At 45.7% G+C, this 15,745-nt stretch overlaps 1 protein-coding gene across 7 annotated transcripts; it reads left to right on the forward strand.

Moving 5' to 3' along the window:
• The first annotated feature begins 17 nt into the window (after positions 1–17).
• On the forward strand, positions 18–15,427 carry TATDN3 (TatD DNase domain containing 3). 7 transcript variants are annotated; one of them, XM_084788699.1, is made up of 10 exons: positions 19–153; positions 1,996–2,028; positions 3,241–3,314; positions 4,432–4,516; positions 6,234–6,296; positions 7,448–7,557; positions 8,214–8,269; positions 10,098–10,210; positions 12,253–12,333; positions 14,933–15,427. In XM_084788699.1, the coding sequence occupies exons 1-10, from the start codon at positions 88–90 to the stop codon at positions 15,074–15,076; spliced, it is 825 nt and encodes a 274-aa protein (XP_084644825.1). In that variant the 5' UTR covers positions 19–87; the 3' UTR covers positions 15,077–15,427. The 7 variants fall into 7 exon arrangements, with proteins under 7 accessions (XP_084644828.1, XP_084644825.1, XP_084644830.1 ...); XM_084788704.1 differs by having other exon boundaries at positions 14,967–15,427; XM_084788700.1 differs by having other exon boundaries at positions 12,256–12,333.
• The last annotated feature ends 318 nt before the right edge of the window (positions 15,428–15,745 follow it).

Consider the following 15,745-nt stretch of genomic DNA (forward strand, 5'->3'; position numbering starts at 1 on the left):
ATCCACCACAGCCGTACGGTTCCCCCCGGGTTTCCGCGGTCCCAGAGTTCCGGCCGGCTTCCGGTTGAGGAGCCTGCAGAAGCAGCTATGGGTACAGTGGGTTTGGGGCTGGTGGACTGTCATTGCCATCTCTCCTCCCCGGATTTTGACAGCGTATGTGAGGGCGATTTGGGGCTTGCGGGAGTCGGGAGGGCTGCGTCCTTTCCCGCAAGTTATCTTTTCTGCCCCAGATCCTCAGAACCTAGGTAGTCTAAGGCGACCTGACCGGTTCCCCTTTGACTCCCCATCGTGGTACTGGTTGTTCTTTCTCATCTTAGACAGCGGTGAACTAACTCTACGAAGCTTGCGTTTGTCGTTTCAACAGCCCTTTCTCCTCCCACTCCTGTTCTGGGCTGATCCATCCTAGGCCTTAGCAGAGGTCCCCGTTCTAGGCCGGGAGAGGGGCAAACAAGAACAGCACGGGATGGGGCACGTGTGTAGGGGTGGGACTAGGCTTCGCCGCCTGCTGGGAAGAGTGAAGATGAAGGGGGAGCAGGTGTCTGTTTCCTGGAGGTGACTCTTGCGGCGTGAGTGAACGATAATGAGGAACACCGGCAGGTTGCAGACCCCAATACAGCATAGAATTTGGCCTATTTTAGTTAACGAACAGCTGGAAGTGCTTAATAAAAGGGAATCTTCAAAGACTGAGGAGATTTTCATGGGATGGGAGAGATAGGTCAGTAAGACATTCAGATTGCATTAGATGCACAGTTTTAACCCATTAGAGCCTTAAGACTGATTTTTTTTTAAAGAAGAAGAAACAGAATATTCTGAAGACAAAGTTGCTGCTGAGTGGCAAAAAAGTGGAGGAGAGAAAGCTAACCCTTTAAGAAATGTCTCAGTTTACAAACAAGAGATTGTAGATGTTATATATAAAAATTAAAGATTAAGGCGGATGATAGAATACAAGGTACTAGGCAGATGTCATGTTATACAGAGTTTATTAAATGAGAATTGGGGGGCAAGAGCATATAGAGAGCAGGGGGGAAGGGGTACCCCAGAAAAAGAGAGGAGAAACAGAGAAAGTAGGAAAGAGGTAGAGAAGTAGAGAGATAGAGAGTGCACGGAGTTGGGGGGCACGTGGAGGGTGTCTTTTATATGGCCCAGGGCAGGACCACGCCCCCCATGGCAGGTAAGCAGTGACATCACAGGTAGACAGACTAAAGCAGAATCCTAACAGTAGAGGCCAGTCTGTAAGAATATCATGAGTATCAGATGGTGATGCTCTTTGTTGAGATGAGGAAAGACCCAAGGTTTGGGACTGGAGTAGGGAGGTGGGCAGATAGAAACTCTAACTGAGGACATACTGGTAAATCTAATCCCATGCCAGTGGAAAGATTACATAGTCAGTTACAATCCTGGGTCCAGGGGACAGTAAACACTGAGGCCACGTGGAGATTCAGCACGATATCCAAAACCATAAAAAGCTGGAGATATGGGCTGGAGAGATGGCTCAGAGGTTAAGAGCACTGACTGCTCTTCCAGAGGTCCTGAGTTTAATTCCCAGCAACCACATGGTGGCTCACAGCCATCTGTAATGGAATGTGACACCTTCTTCTGGCCTGCAGGTGTACATGCTGAGGATGCTAAATAAATACAGAGAAAGATGAGGTCTTTTAAGGCAAGTGCAGAGAAAAGAGCTTGAAGTCACAAAAAGGACAGAGTCAGGCAAGGCGAATTCAGAGCAGCCGCCAGTGATATAAAAGCAAAGTGTGGGGGAGACGTCCAAAAGCGGCTGAGGGGTGGGGTGAGAGAGGATGTGTGCTTGGCAGGAGAGGTTTCTGTTTTGGTGCAGTGTGTGTTCTGAGTGCAAGAGTCAATGGTGGCACATCATTTTCTGCCCCCCTGCCCCTTGCTAACAATGTTGTCCGTTATGGTGCCTCTTCTGTACTTATGTGGCCAAAGAGCAGTTAATTACTTGCGTACAGTAAGTGTGCTTGCTTACATTTGTTGTAGGATCTGGATGATGTGTTGGAGAAAGCCAAGAAGGTAAGTTAGTATCCACAGCCACCCCGTTTGCTCCCCTCTGCCTCCTCACGACATGCTGTTTTTAGGCACTGTTTAGACGGACTCTGCTAGGCTTTCACTGTCAGCAGTAAACAACATTAAAGTGTTCTCTCCATGCCAACCACAGAGCTAAGACCCTGCTGAGCGTTAGCTCATTTAAAGTCTCACGTTCTGAGGCAGTTGCTCTTTTATAGTCATATGTGCTCCGTCGGAAAGATGAGGAATCAAATGTCTAAAGGTTAGTAACAGGTCAAAGACACATGCAGTGAAGTGACAGAGACATGTTAGTCTGATTTGAAAATATGGTCCTATAGCCACCATGCTTGGCAGCACTGAAGAGTGGGCCAGTCAGTCTTTCACTTTTTTTTTTTTATTTAAGATTTATGTATTCATTCATTATTTATACAGTATTCTGTCCACACACCAGAAGAGGGCACCAGATCTCATTAAATGGTTGTGAGCCACCATGTGGTTGCTGGGAATTGAACTCAGAACCTTTGCAAGAGCAGCCAGTGCTCTTAACCTCTGAGCCATTTTCCCAGCCTCCAATCTTTTGCTTCTTAAAGTCACATTGTTTTGGAGATCTAGGATAAATTACAAAGATCTTCTGAAACAGTTTGATTTGTTAGAAAAAAAAAGTTAGCAAGGGCTGGAGAGATGGCTCCGTGGATAAAAAACACTTGCAAACCTGATGTTCTGAGCGCAGTCCCTGGTACCACAGTGGAAGAGGAGAACTCACTCCACAGAGGTATTCTCGGATTCCACATGCTCACTGTGGCATACACATGCCTACACATGCACGTGCGTGTGCACACACAGAGAATAAGTAAAAATAAAATTTAAAAATACAAATTATAAAATCTTGGAAGTATTTATGGACTTAGTTGCACACCGTCGTGAGGAGCTTAATTGGCAATGGGCTTTGGGGTCACCTGACCCTAAGGACCTCACTTCCTCCCAAACACTTTGTCCAGAAAATGAAAGCAGTGCCTGCCTTTGGTCCGTGTACGTTAATGAGGGGACACTTACACTCATCAAACATAGGGAAGGCCGGAAATAATAAGAACTGTAAGAATAGTAACAAGGTCGTCCTTTTGATTATATAGAAAGCTTTAACATTTCCCTTCATTTATATTAAATGAGTATATTATTTGGTATTCTGTTCTATTCTTGTGTTTTGTTTTTGTTTTTTAGGCTAATGTTATAGCCCTTGTGGCAGTTGCTGAACACGCAGGAGAATTTGAAAGGATTATACAACTTTCAGAAAGGTTTTTGCTATTGCTGCTGCTGCCGCCACTGTTATTGTTTGTTGTTGTTGTTGTTGTTGTTCCTCCTCCTCCTCCTCCTCCTTAGGGTGTGTGTGTGTGTGTGTGTGTGTGTGTGTGTGTGTGTGTGTGTGTGTGTTCACATTTGTGTGCAGATGTGCATGCATATGTGGGCATGTAAGACACCGGCGGTTGATGTTAGGTGTCTTCTTTGGTGGCTCCCTCTGTATGTAGTGAGGTTAGTTCCTCACTAAACCAGGAGCTCACTGACTCTGGCTAGTCTAGCTGTCCTGCCTGGCTCCAGGGATGCCCTGCCTCCTTGTCTGCCTCCCCAGGGCTGAGGTTACAGGAAGCCGCCATGCCCACCCAGCTGGGAGCTGAATTCCGGTCCTGGAGCTTTATCTGCCGAGCCACCTCTCCTGCTCTGATGCTACTTCTTCTTCTTCTTCTTCTTCTTTTTTTTTTTTTTTTTTTTTTTTTTTTTGGTTTTTCGAGACAGGGTTTCTCTGTGTAGCCTTGGCTGTCCTGGACTCACTTTGTAGACCAGGCTGGCCTCGAACTCACAGTGATCCGCCTGCCTCTGCCTCCCGAGTGCTGGGATTAAAGGCATGTGCCACCACACCCGACTCTGATGCTACTTCTAATTAAAGTTTTATTTTATGCTGCTGAGGCCAGTCTTGACCTCAGGAACTCAGGCAGCCCTCCCGTTCTCGCCATCTTAATGCTGAGACCAAAGCACAGAGCCTACACCTGCTCTAACAAGGATTTTAAAATGTTGTGAATAAAAACAGTTATGTCCAAAATAAATAACATCAAAGAATTGTTTTTTGAAAGAATGAGGAGGAGGAGGAGCTGGGCTTGATAGAGCACGCTTTAATCCAGCACTCAGGAGATAGAGGCAGAAGGATCTTTGTGAGTTTAAGGCTAGCCTGGTCTACAGAGTAAGTTCCAGGCCAGCCAAAGCTACATAGTGAGACTTTGTCTCAAGGGAAATAGCACGATCGGTGAGGAGAAGACATCTTAACATAGCCCTAAAAGCAGAGGCTTTTCCCTTTTTGTTCTGTAGGGAGACACTGATCTCCTGGCCAAGGTTGTTCTCTAACTTTTCCTACGTTTTTAGGTACACTGGATTCATCCTGCCATGTCTGGGAGTTCACCCAGTTCAAGACCTTTCACCAGAAAAACCAAGAAGTGTGACATTAAAGGTAAACATCATGTAAAATAAGAGCCACAACAAGTGTAACTGTTGGCTCAGTAACTGTCCCCACACTACTCTCTGGTTTCTGTTCTTTGTGGTGTGTGGATGGGACCTACGGCCTCAGACATGCTAAGCAAGCACTCTGCCCTGAGCTGTAACATCAGCCAAGGTTGCTGCTGCTGCTGCTGCTGTTGTTCTTCTTTTTTCTCTTCCTCCTCATCTTCCTCTTCTTCTTCCTCCTCTTCCCTCTTCTTCCTCCTCCCTCTTCCTCCTCTTCCTCCCCCTCCTCCTTCTTCTTCCTCCCCCTTCTTCTCCTCCTCCTTCTCCTCTCTTCTCCTCCTCCTCTTCCTCCTCCTCCTTCTCATCTTCCTCCTCCTCCTCCTCCTCCTTTTCCTCCTCTTCCTCCTCCTCCTGGGTCCCAGTGAGAACCTTGTCTCAAAGTGAGACTACTTTAAAGTAAAAATCACAAAGAGGGATGAGCCCTACCCCAGTGAAAGAGTGCTTGCCTCCATGTTCGAGGGCCTGGGTTCAGTCCCCAGTCAAAAGTTAAAAGTCACCGGGTGGTGGTGGCGGCGGCAGCGCACGCCTTTAATCCCAGCACTGGGGAGGCAGAGGCAGGTGGATCGCTGTGAGTTCAAGGCCAGCCTGGTCTACAAAGCGAGTGCAGGACAGCCAAGACAACAAGAAAAATCCTGTCTCAAAAAAGAAAACAACAACAACAGCAAAAAACCCACGTGAATCTGAACTTCATTCTTATTTTCCTCTTTTCTGACTCACACTTTGTAAGCAAGCTATTTCTCCTCTTCTCCAGTGCCCCTGGCCCAGAGGCAGAGTGCTCTGGATGTCTCGTCTGACAACCATCCCAGCTGTTGCCAGGCAGCTTCTCCACAATATGGGGTCCTAGCTGCTAGCTCCCGGGCAGAGTGGGCTCTTTCTGACCAAGCCTGCTCTGACGTCTTTTGGAGGCCTTCACTGCTCGCCCTCTGCTCCCTCTCTCCATGAGCACACACCTGCTCCTCCGTCAGCCGCTTCCCTCCCTTCCTTGCTTCTCTCGAGACAGGAATTCTCTATGTCCTGGACTCGCTTTGTAGACCAGGCTGGCCTCGAACTCGCAGCGATCCACCTGCCTCTGCCTCCCGAGCGCTGGGATTAAAGGCGTGCGCCACCACCGCCCGGCTTTTATATAAGCAATTTCTAAATTTTGTCTTCTCCTTAGAAGGACACCACAGGCAAAGTTCTCTTAAATGCAAAGGTAACGTCACAGAAATGAGAGCGTGCCGTGCCTCAGTAGTTCCCAAGCTCATACGGGAAGCGCGTTGTTTATATTGTTGAACTCCTATGGCAGAGCCCGAGCCCGATATGAAGACAAATCAATGCAAAGAGAACGAAGGGCATATGGGATACCACTATCATAAACCGACAAACTGCTGCTTAGGGACGACAGAGCCATGTGCATGGCCACCAGCTGTGACCTCTCAGCCTCTCCAGGAACTGCAAGTCAGACCTGCGAGCGAATCCCTCCTAAGCAGAGGGGACTTTACAAGCCTGTGGCCGGAACATGTGTGGCTGTTGCTACTCAGAGGTATAGTTAGAGCTGCTGACGTGGTGAAGCGGATGCAGTGATGTGAAGTACCAGTGTGGCTTAGGGCCTGGCACACAGCGCACACTGAGGAACGATGCTCCTACTCTGGGCATCGACACATTCACATCTTTTTTCCTTGCAGGATTTGGATGCAGCGTTGCCTATTATTGAGAAATACAAGGATCGGTTGCTGGCAATTGGAGAGGTAAACCTTTGCTGACAAGGCGATGTCCAGTCCAGACCTCCACGGGATAGAGGCACTAACCCTTAGCTCAGTACTAGTCGTTGTAACCGACTTAGATAGCTGTGCTCATCCCGTTCAGCCTGCCAAGAACGCGATACCTCTTCGGGAAGCAAAAGCACTTGGGGATTAAGCAACAGAAAGCCTTGCTCTAGGCTCCTCCTAGTGGGAGAAGATGCTGTAAGAATATTTCTAAAGACTTTGCTTTTGCTTAAGTGTGGCCATTGCTCTGTGAGGCTGAGAGGCCTGGAGAGGGAGGGCCAGTGAGATGGTTCCGCATGGGAAAGCAGCTGCCACCAAGCTTGAGGACCTGGGCCTACATGGCAGGAGGAGAGAACTGATTCTGAAAGTTGTGCTCTGACCTCCATGTGTGCACTGTGGTATCCTTGTGTGACTCTCAACCCAATAAATGCAATTTTTAAAAAAGCTTCACAGCCGGGTGGCGGTGGCATACACCTTTAATCCCAGCACTCGGGAGGCAGAGGCAGGTGGATCGCTGTGAGTTCGAGGCCAGCCTGGTCTATAAAGCAAGTCTAGGACAGCCAAGGCTACACAGAGAAGCCCTGTCTTGGAAAACAAAACAAACAAACAAAAACAAAAAACTTCATAGGTAACATAAAGGCATACTTTAGTCTTGAGTTTGTGATGAAATACCATGTTTCTGGGGTTGGGAATTTAGCTCAGTGGTAGAGTGCGGGCCTAGCAAGTGCAAGGCCCTGGGTTCGGTCCTTGGCTCTAGGGGAAAAAAAAAAGACAAAATACCATGTTTCTTGAATTCTGGAGAGAGTTCATAGCATGCACGTCCAGGCAGCAGCAATAGGAACGGGCTTCTGTAACCTGCACTGCTAGTGCCATGGCCTCGTGTGACTTGTCAGTGCTGGCACCAAACTGAGATGTGTGACATACATAGTGGGTTTTAGAGTTGTGGTACCCCACAAGAGGACTATAAAACAACTTAGATGTTGGGGTATATTGAAGTTAATTATGTCTACTTGGCTAGTGTTTTCACGTGGCTGCTGTGTAGTGATATATGTGCCCTGAGTGCCCACTCACAGTCTCTGTGGGCGTCACACGTGGAAATGTGAGATGTGACAATCTTTGTCTTCCTGTTACAGGTGGGGCTAGACTTCTCCCCTAGATTTGCGGGCACCAATGAAGAAAAGGAAGAGCAAAGACAAGTCCTGATCAGACAGGTCCAATTGGCCAAAAGACTCAACGTGCCTTTGTAGGTGAACTATCTCTCGTAACTAGAGCAAATTGTGTAATGGCTGGTCCTCTTATAATGAGCCCTATGTCTCTTTTCCCGTGAGGTTTTTTTGTTTGTTTGTTTGTTTGTTTTGTTTTGTTTTTAATGTGCATTGGTGTGAGGGTGTCAGGTCTCCTCTCCTGGAACTGGAATTAGACAGTTGTGAGCTGCCATGTGGGTGCCAGGAATTGAGCCTGGGCCCTGTGGAAGAACAGACAGTGCTCTTAACCACTGAGCCAACTCTTTAACCAGCCCCCTCCCAACCCCCTCCTCCCGCCCCAAGTTATTTTTTAAAAGTCATTCTTTCTGTGCATGGGTGTTGCCTGCATGTGTGTCTGTGGTCCATGTGTGTCTGTGGTCCATGTGTGTCTGTGGTCATGTGCATGTGTGTCTGTGGTCCATGTGTGTCTGTGGTCCGTGTGCATGCAGTGTCTGTGGCGGCCAGGAGAGGGCGTGGGGTCCCTGGAACTGGAGTAAGAGCTGTTAACCAGCTGCTGCCCTGGGTGCTGGGGTGAAACCTGGTCCTCTGTGAGAGTAGCTGAGTCATCTCTCCAGCCTCAGGGATTATTTTAATACCACAAAACAGTATTTTCCTATTTAAAAGTCTTCAACGGAATTTTGTTGTTGTTAAACAGAAACGTGCATTCGCGCTCAGCCGGAAGACCCACCATCAGCCTCTTACGTGAGCAAGGTACTTATGTTCCTAACATTCAAGCTTCACAGTTCCAGCTGAGGCTCTAAGGAGCAAGCATGCTTCCTTGAAGAAATGTATAAAGAGTGGAGGTAGAAACCCACCAGGAGCCGGGCGTTGTGGTGCTCGCCTTTAATCCCAGCACTTGGGAGACAGGTAGATCTCTGTGAGTTCGAGGCTAGCCTGGTCTACACAGTGAGTCCAGGACAGTCAGGGCTACACAAAGAAACCCCATCTCAGAAAACCAAAAAAGAAGAAGGAGGAGGAGGAAGAAGAAGAGGAGGAGGAGGAGGAGGAGGAGGAGGAGGAGGAGGAGGAGAAGAAGAAGAAGAAGAAGAAGAAGAAGAAGAAGAAGAAGAAAAGAAACTCACCAGGATGGGTTTGTCTGCCAGGCTAATATTTACAAGGTTATTTTTGTGCAGTTATGTATTTATCAGGCTTAACTAGAGCAAGTGAAAACTTGAAGTTCAAATTTCTCAACTTATTTTTATTTTATGCGTTTTTTGCATGTATATATGTACGTTCATTGCACCTGTGCCAGGTGTCCTCAGAGGCCTGAAGAGGGCATCAGGTGCCCTGGATCTAGACTCAGACAGTTGTGAGCTGCCATGTGAGTTTTGGGAACTGAACCTAGGTCCTCTGTAAGAGCAGCAAGTACTGTTAACCACACAGCCATCTTTCCAGTCCCTGGCTCTAATAAGAAAGAAGAAAATAAGGCAAAAAACGGCAGTCTCATTGCTCATGGTATACATGTTTTCTGTCTGCTGCTTTGGGGACCAGAGAGTAGAGAGGCTTGCACACACGCCTGAGGACCAGAGGTCAAGTCTCAGGTACCAGAAGGTATCAGGAAAGAACCTTTGCCCTCTGCTATGGCGCGTGGTACTTATGCAAACACATAAATACAACAAATTAAATATGTAAAAAGAATAAGTAAATAAAAAAGCAGTACTGTGCAGGTTGTGGCCATCATATGTAAAGAACACAGCTACCTGCTCTGGACTCTCCTAATCTGAACATAATTCTTTTCCAAAGCTTAAAATGCCGCCAACAACAAGAAATGCATCTTATTTTTAGACTCCTATATGCATTAAAAACGGCTGTCCAATGTATAACAAGCAGTGCGTGTACATGTACACATGTGTTTAGTCTACAGTGTGTACAAAAACATACATTGATTGGTTGTGACCTACTAAATGAATTTTATAACAAATTTATGACCATAATGAATATTCTCACTATTTGAAGAAAAAAAAAAGATGATGAAGTAATAAAACTCCATGCAGTTAGAGGTGTGGTCAGTGGTGAATATGTCCCTTCAGGAGTCAGCTGGACAATTATCCTGTAAGAGCTGCAGCCGGTGTGGAAAAACGTTCCTTAGTGGGAAAGGGATTGCCTCCTATGAGGAAGGGTCTGGGTCTAGTCCTCAGCGACACACACATGCGTGCACACACATACACACACGCACACACATGTATGCATGCACAAAGAGTAGGGGTTGGTTTCATGAACCAAGGCTTGTTTAATTGTAAGTCCATTTTTTTCTACTTGAATTTCTGTTAGAAAAATCAGTTTGCTTAACACCCTTCTATTAGATAATCATTTTGCAGCGCATAGACATATAGAAAAGATCTAGAAATGTAGAAAGTTTAGATGATTGTTTTAAAAATTGCATTTCAATGTTTTTCTTTTTTCTGAACATTGTATATTTATCATGGAATCTGATCGTTATATCCCAGTGATAAATATTTCTTAAAATCCAGACTCTGTTTATTTTGACTAGCTCTTTGTAGGGACAGAACCGAACACTGATTTCTTTTTCCCTTGAGAGGTGCTGAGCAGGTGCTCCTGCACGCGTTTGACGGCCGGCCATCCGTAGCCATGGAGGGAGTGAGGGCTGGGTACTACTTCTCAATACCACCATCCATCATAAGAAGTGGGCAGGTAAAGTCTCTGATTAAAATGCTTTGTTAAAATACTTTGTGAGGTACGATTTAAAACCTAAGCTTTGTGACAAACTTACGGTACTATTTTAGTTACATTTCAAAATTAGTTTTTATTTATTTTATTATTTTATTATTTTATTTTTTTGGTTTTTGAGACAGGGTTTCTCTGTTTATAGCCTTGACTGCCCTGGATTCACTTTTTAGATCAGGTGTGTGCCACCACTGCCCGGCTCAAAATTAGTCTTAAGTCTCTATTCAAACATATAGAAAACTTAAAAATGAATCTGAAGCCGGGCATGGTAGCACACACCTGTAATCCCAGCACTCAGGGAGGCAGAGGCAGGTGGATCACTGTGAGTTCGAGGCCAACCTGGTCTACAAAGTAAGTCCAGGACAGCCAGGACTACACAGAGAAACCCTGTCTCAAAAAACAAAGAACAAAAACAAACAAACAAAAAATTAAATGTCCACAATAAAAGAAAATAAAGCCGGGCGTGGTGGCGCACGCCTTTAATCCCAGCACTCGGGAGGTAGAGGCAGGTGGATCGCTGTGAGTTCGAGGCCAGCCTGGTCTACAAAGCGAGTCTAGGACAGCCAAGGCTACACAGAGAAACCCTGTCTCAAAAAAAAAAGAAAGAAAGAAAGAAAAGAAGACTTCTATATTTCAAAGTATACTATCAGTAAACTGAAAAGACAATCCACAGAAAGAAAAGTAGTTTCAAATCATGTGTCCCGTGAGAGCACAGTACAACATGTGATAGGTAGGTACAAATACAGACCAACGATGAAAATAGGAACCTGGCCACAAAGCGGGCAAAGGATTAAAGTCTGACCACAAAGCAGATAATTCTCTGAAGAAAACAACAGAAAAGAGCAGTCGGTGCCTGAAGAGAAGCTGGTGTCATTCCCTCAGGGGAGTGCAGGGGTGCCATTCCACACCAATGAGTCGGAGTCCCCCGGAAACTAAGTGTAGAATTACTGTTACCCATTAACTCCACCCTAGGAAGATACACCCAAAGGAAAAAAATATCCTACACCAAAGTGGGGCCTTGTGACCAGAAACAAGCTAGAAGTGAGTCTAGTGATGACTGCCCGAGCAGCACAGTGTGGCACACCCGCACAGTGGAGCATTCCTCAGCCACAGAGAGGAATGGGCTACCTCATGATGTCACAGCATGAATGAGCCATGAAACATATTAGGAGAGAGCAGCCTGACACAAAAGGGCACACGTTATGAGATTCTGTTTCTATGAAATGCAGACAAGGCAAATCTATGGAGACAGAAAGTTGGTTGCTGTTGGCTAGAGGGATGAATAAGAAACGCCTGGTTATATCTTATTCAGATATATATATTTAAAGAGTGACCGTTATGCCATATGAATTACACTTCAAAACACTTAAAAGGAAATCTTTGGTAATTTGCCATATTTGGTCACTTTTATGACACGCATTTTTCCATACTCTGTCAGATGAGGATACAGAGTGCGATCAGTGATGCCTTCAGTTCTGTGAGACACATCTGTATCACTTTTCAAAACCCAAAGTAGGTGCAGAATGTAGAACTGACAGCTAGCCAGAGAACTTAAAATCTCTTTCTTAGCAGCGTTTTCTTTGTACTTTCTTTTTTAAATTTTATTAATTATTTATGCAGTATTCTGCCCAAATGTGTGCCTGCTCACCACAAGAGGGCACCAGATCTCATGACAGATGGTTACTGGGAATTGAACTCAGGACCTTTGGAGAGCAGATGGTGCTTAACCTCTGAGCCATCTCCCCAGCCCTGTACTAGATTTCTTGTGGGGCATTTCTTACTTTTATTTTAATCCATTTGGTTCCCTGGAAGATTTGGATAATATTTGCAATTTTAGGCAATATCCCTATTTTAAAGTGGCCTGGTGAGAGCATGCTAGCTGTCGAGAGCCCACTGGTGACTTAGTGGTAAGGATGCATGGGAGAGCCCTTCAGGACAAGACCCGCCCACATGTAGGTCACTGCTGTTCACTTCCTCCTGTTTTAAACTTACTCTCTCTTCTCTCTAAGAAGCAGAAGCTTGTGAAACAGCTGCCTCTAAGTTCTATCTGCTTAGAAACAGATTCACCTGTGCTAGGACCAGAAAAAATGGTAAGCGGCTCTCGGGCTTGTGGGGATGCAGATGCATCCTTCCAGGGGATGTTCTGGCCTAGCAGGGACTCTGCAAGGCACTCAGATGCTGAGCTGAGGCCTATTCACTGCAGGGTACTGCTTTCATGTGTGTAATGTGAGTGTTAGAAAATATGTCTGGGTTATTAAGACTTCCACTCAGATCCTTTTTGAGAGTTCAAGACTTCATTGCCTGACTTTGGAGAAGCTACTTAATTTCTCCAAAACTCTATCATCTGTCTGTCTGTCTGTCTGTCTGTCTGTCTATCTGTCTGTCTATCTATCTATCTATCTATCTATCTATCATCTGTCTGTCTGTCTATCTATCTATCTATCTATCTATCTATCAATCAATCAATCTATCCATCTATCCATTCATTATATAGCTGAGCCTGGTCTTGAACTCCTAATCCTTCTGCCTCTGCTTCCCCAAGGACTGGATTATAGATATGCACCACTATGGCTGGCTGACTTTTCAGTTATGAAACATGGCTAAAATAGTGAAATAAATACTTTCAGTGTTATATAAAAGTGCCTAGTAGTACCTGGTACGAAGTTTTAAAAAAACAGCCTTTATTATACAGCTCTGTTGTCCTGGACTCCCTCTGTGGACCAGGCTGGCCTTGAGCTCACATCGATCCACCTGCCTCTGCCTCCTGAGTGCTGGGACTAAAGCCACCAGGCCCGGCCTCATTAGCTTTTTAGGATATCATCTTTCCTGTGAGCAGAATACTGTCTTCTCATAGTGTCATCCTGAGGTTAAATGAAACCCTCCAAGAAAGGAACGAAGCCTTATGATATGAAAAATCAGTAGGTTTACGGTCTCATGTCCTTCCAGACCACTATATCCATATATAGACATACATACTTATCTCCTTAGGATCGGATCAGCCTGGAAACGTTATTTCCAACCTTCTTTCACTGATAGATATTAATAAATGTACTTTTCCTCACTGTAGTTAATAACTGCATAATGTTCCACTGTTAAAACTTGTTGTTGCCTGGCAGTGGTGGCACACGCTCTTAATCCCAGTACTCGGGAGGTAGCAGCAGATGGATCTTTGTGAGTTGGTGGCCAGCCTGGTCTACAGAGTGAATTCCAGGACAGCCAAAGCTACACCAAGAAACCAAACAACCAAAAAACAAACAAATAAGCAAAATGTGTTATGGGCTGGAAAGATGGCTCAGTGGTTAAGAGCATTGGCTGTTCTTCCAGAGGTCCTGGGTTCTATTCCCAGTACCCATATGTTGGCTCATAACCACTTATAATTCCAATTCTAGAGGACCGAATGCCCTCTTCTGGCCTCCACAGACAATAGGCAGGCATGTGGGATGTACACATATGTGCAGGCAAAATGTTAATACATGTAAAATAATAAAGTTGTAATAAGAAACTTGGTATTAGCCAAATATATATGTATATATATATGTTATATACATATTTGTATGTATTATTTTGTATAAACATAATATCCATATATACACATATGTATACATAAATTGTGTGTGTTTTTGTGTGTTTTAATTTTCTGAGACAGGTCAGGTCTCATGTAGCCAGCGTTTGGCCTTACACACCTGATCCCTCTGCTTCTGCCTCCCGGGGGCTGGAAACTCAGATGTGTGCCACCACACTCAGCCAGTCTGTGCTTTGATGTTCACTATGATGAACAGCTTTGAATGAGAGTCTTTGACACACTTCTTTTTTTGTTAGCCTATATTATCAAGAGTTTTTGCCTTAATAATTTTATTCCTCTTATTATTATTCCAGGTATCCACTTAATAATTACAGGAATGTTTTTCATTAAGTCTAAATACTGTTGACTGCAGAAATGTTGTTGTTGCTGTTGCTGTTGTTGTTACTAAAACACACCACTGAGGGGCTGGGGAGATGGCTCAGTGGCTAAGAGCACTGGCTTCTCTTCCAGAGGACCCAGGTTCAATTCTCAGAACCCACAATGGCAGCTCACAGCTGTCCGTAACTCCAGGATCTGACACCCACACACAGACATACAGGCAGGCTAAACACCAATGCACATAAAATAAGTTTTAAAAAAAGAAAAAAGAAACACCACTAAGTATAAGCAGAATGTGTGTTTATTTCACTGGTATTAAAATGGGGGCAGGGGTTACCTTAAAGTCAGCCAGATGGCAGAGCCTACTGGAGTAGTCTTTCCAGCCCTGGGACATTTTAAACCACACTGGGCTGGGAGCCTCTGAAGTGAGGGGCCAGTGGAGTGCAGTGACCTTACCCAGAAGTCACGTGTGCAACAGAACAAAGGACAGCTAAGCCTTCAGGCGTGCTGCGCTTTCCGGCCCAGGCTGCTTCACAGGCCGCTGCTCAGGGCTTCAGCTGCAAGTGTCTCCTGGTTCTTTTCTGGAGCAGCACAGACTGAGAGTCAACACTGTCGCCAAACCTGCCACGTTCACCGCCCCCATTTGAAAAAGCATTAATAAAGAAATGCCAGTCCCTTCATGGTGGACAAGGAGCTCATTGGGTGTTTTATCGGCTCACTCCCGTGTGTGTCTTAGCTACAGTCTCCAGGGATCCGTGCACTGAGTGTCAAGCTTTGTTCTCTTTCAGACACGGAATGAACCCTGCAACGTTTCCATTTCAGTGGAATTCATCGCCCGAGTGAAAGGGATCTCGGTGGAGGAGGTCCGAGAAGTGACGACCCAGAATGCATTGAAACTGTTTCCCAAGCTTCAGTGCCTGCTCCAGAAATAGCTTCAAAACCGCCCAGTGCAAGGCCCAGCCAGCTCAGGGCAGCGCTGGGGAGAGCAGGCATTCACTTCAATGATCTGAAACGAAGAAGCCGTTTTATGTGGCTAGCAGTCATAGTTTTACAGAAATGTTCCTCTGAAGAACAAGTTTGGGCCACTAGGCGTACTCAGCTGCTCTCCCAGAGCTCTCAAGACCACCAATTCCCAGCAGCTATGTTGGGTGGCTCCCAACTGCCTGTGATGCTGTCCAGCTCCAGAAGATGCACCCCCTTCTTGTGGCCTCCTCCAGCACTAGCACACGTGTGGTATACCCCTACCCAGGCATGCATACACATGAATAAAAATAATGACTTCTTTTTTTTTTTTTTTTTTTTGGCTTTTCGAGACAGGGTCTCTCTGTGTTAGCCTTGGCTGTCCTGGACTCGCTTTGTAGACCAGGTTGGCCTCGAACTCACAGCGATCCGCCTGCCTCTGCCTCCCGAGTGCTGGGACTAAAGGCATGTGCCACCACGCCCGGCTAAAATAATGACTTCTAAAAGCTCTATTTCTATAAAAGGAAGATTTGGCTTTGATACTGAAACCCTGGGTTCTGACTGTAACCCTGTGGTACTTTGAAGTCACAGACTGGACACACAGGCTTCTGGAGTTATTGCCACTCGAGGGAAGAGAGCCT

Source organism: Acomys minous (genome assembly GCF_964271855.1).
Source record: "Acomys minous genome assembly, chromosome: 1".
In the NCBI taxonomy this organism is placed as follows: domain Eukaryota; kingdom Metazoa; phylum Chordata; class Mammalia; order Rodentia; family Muridae; genus Acomys; species Acomys minous.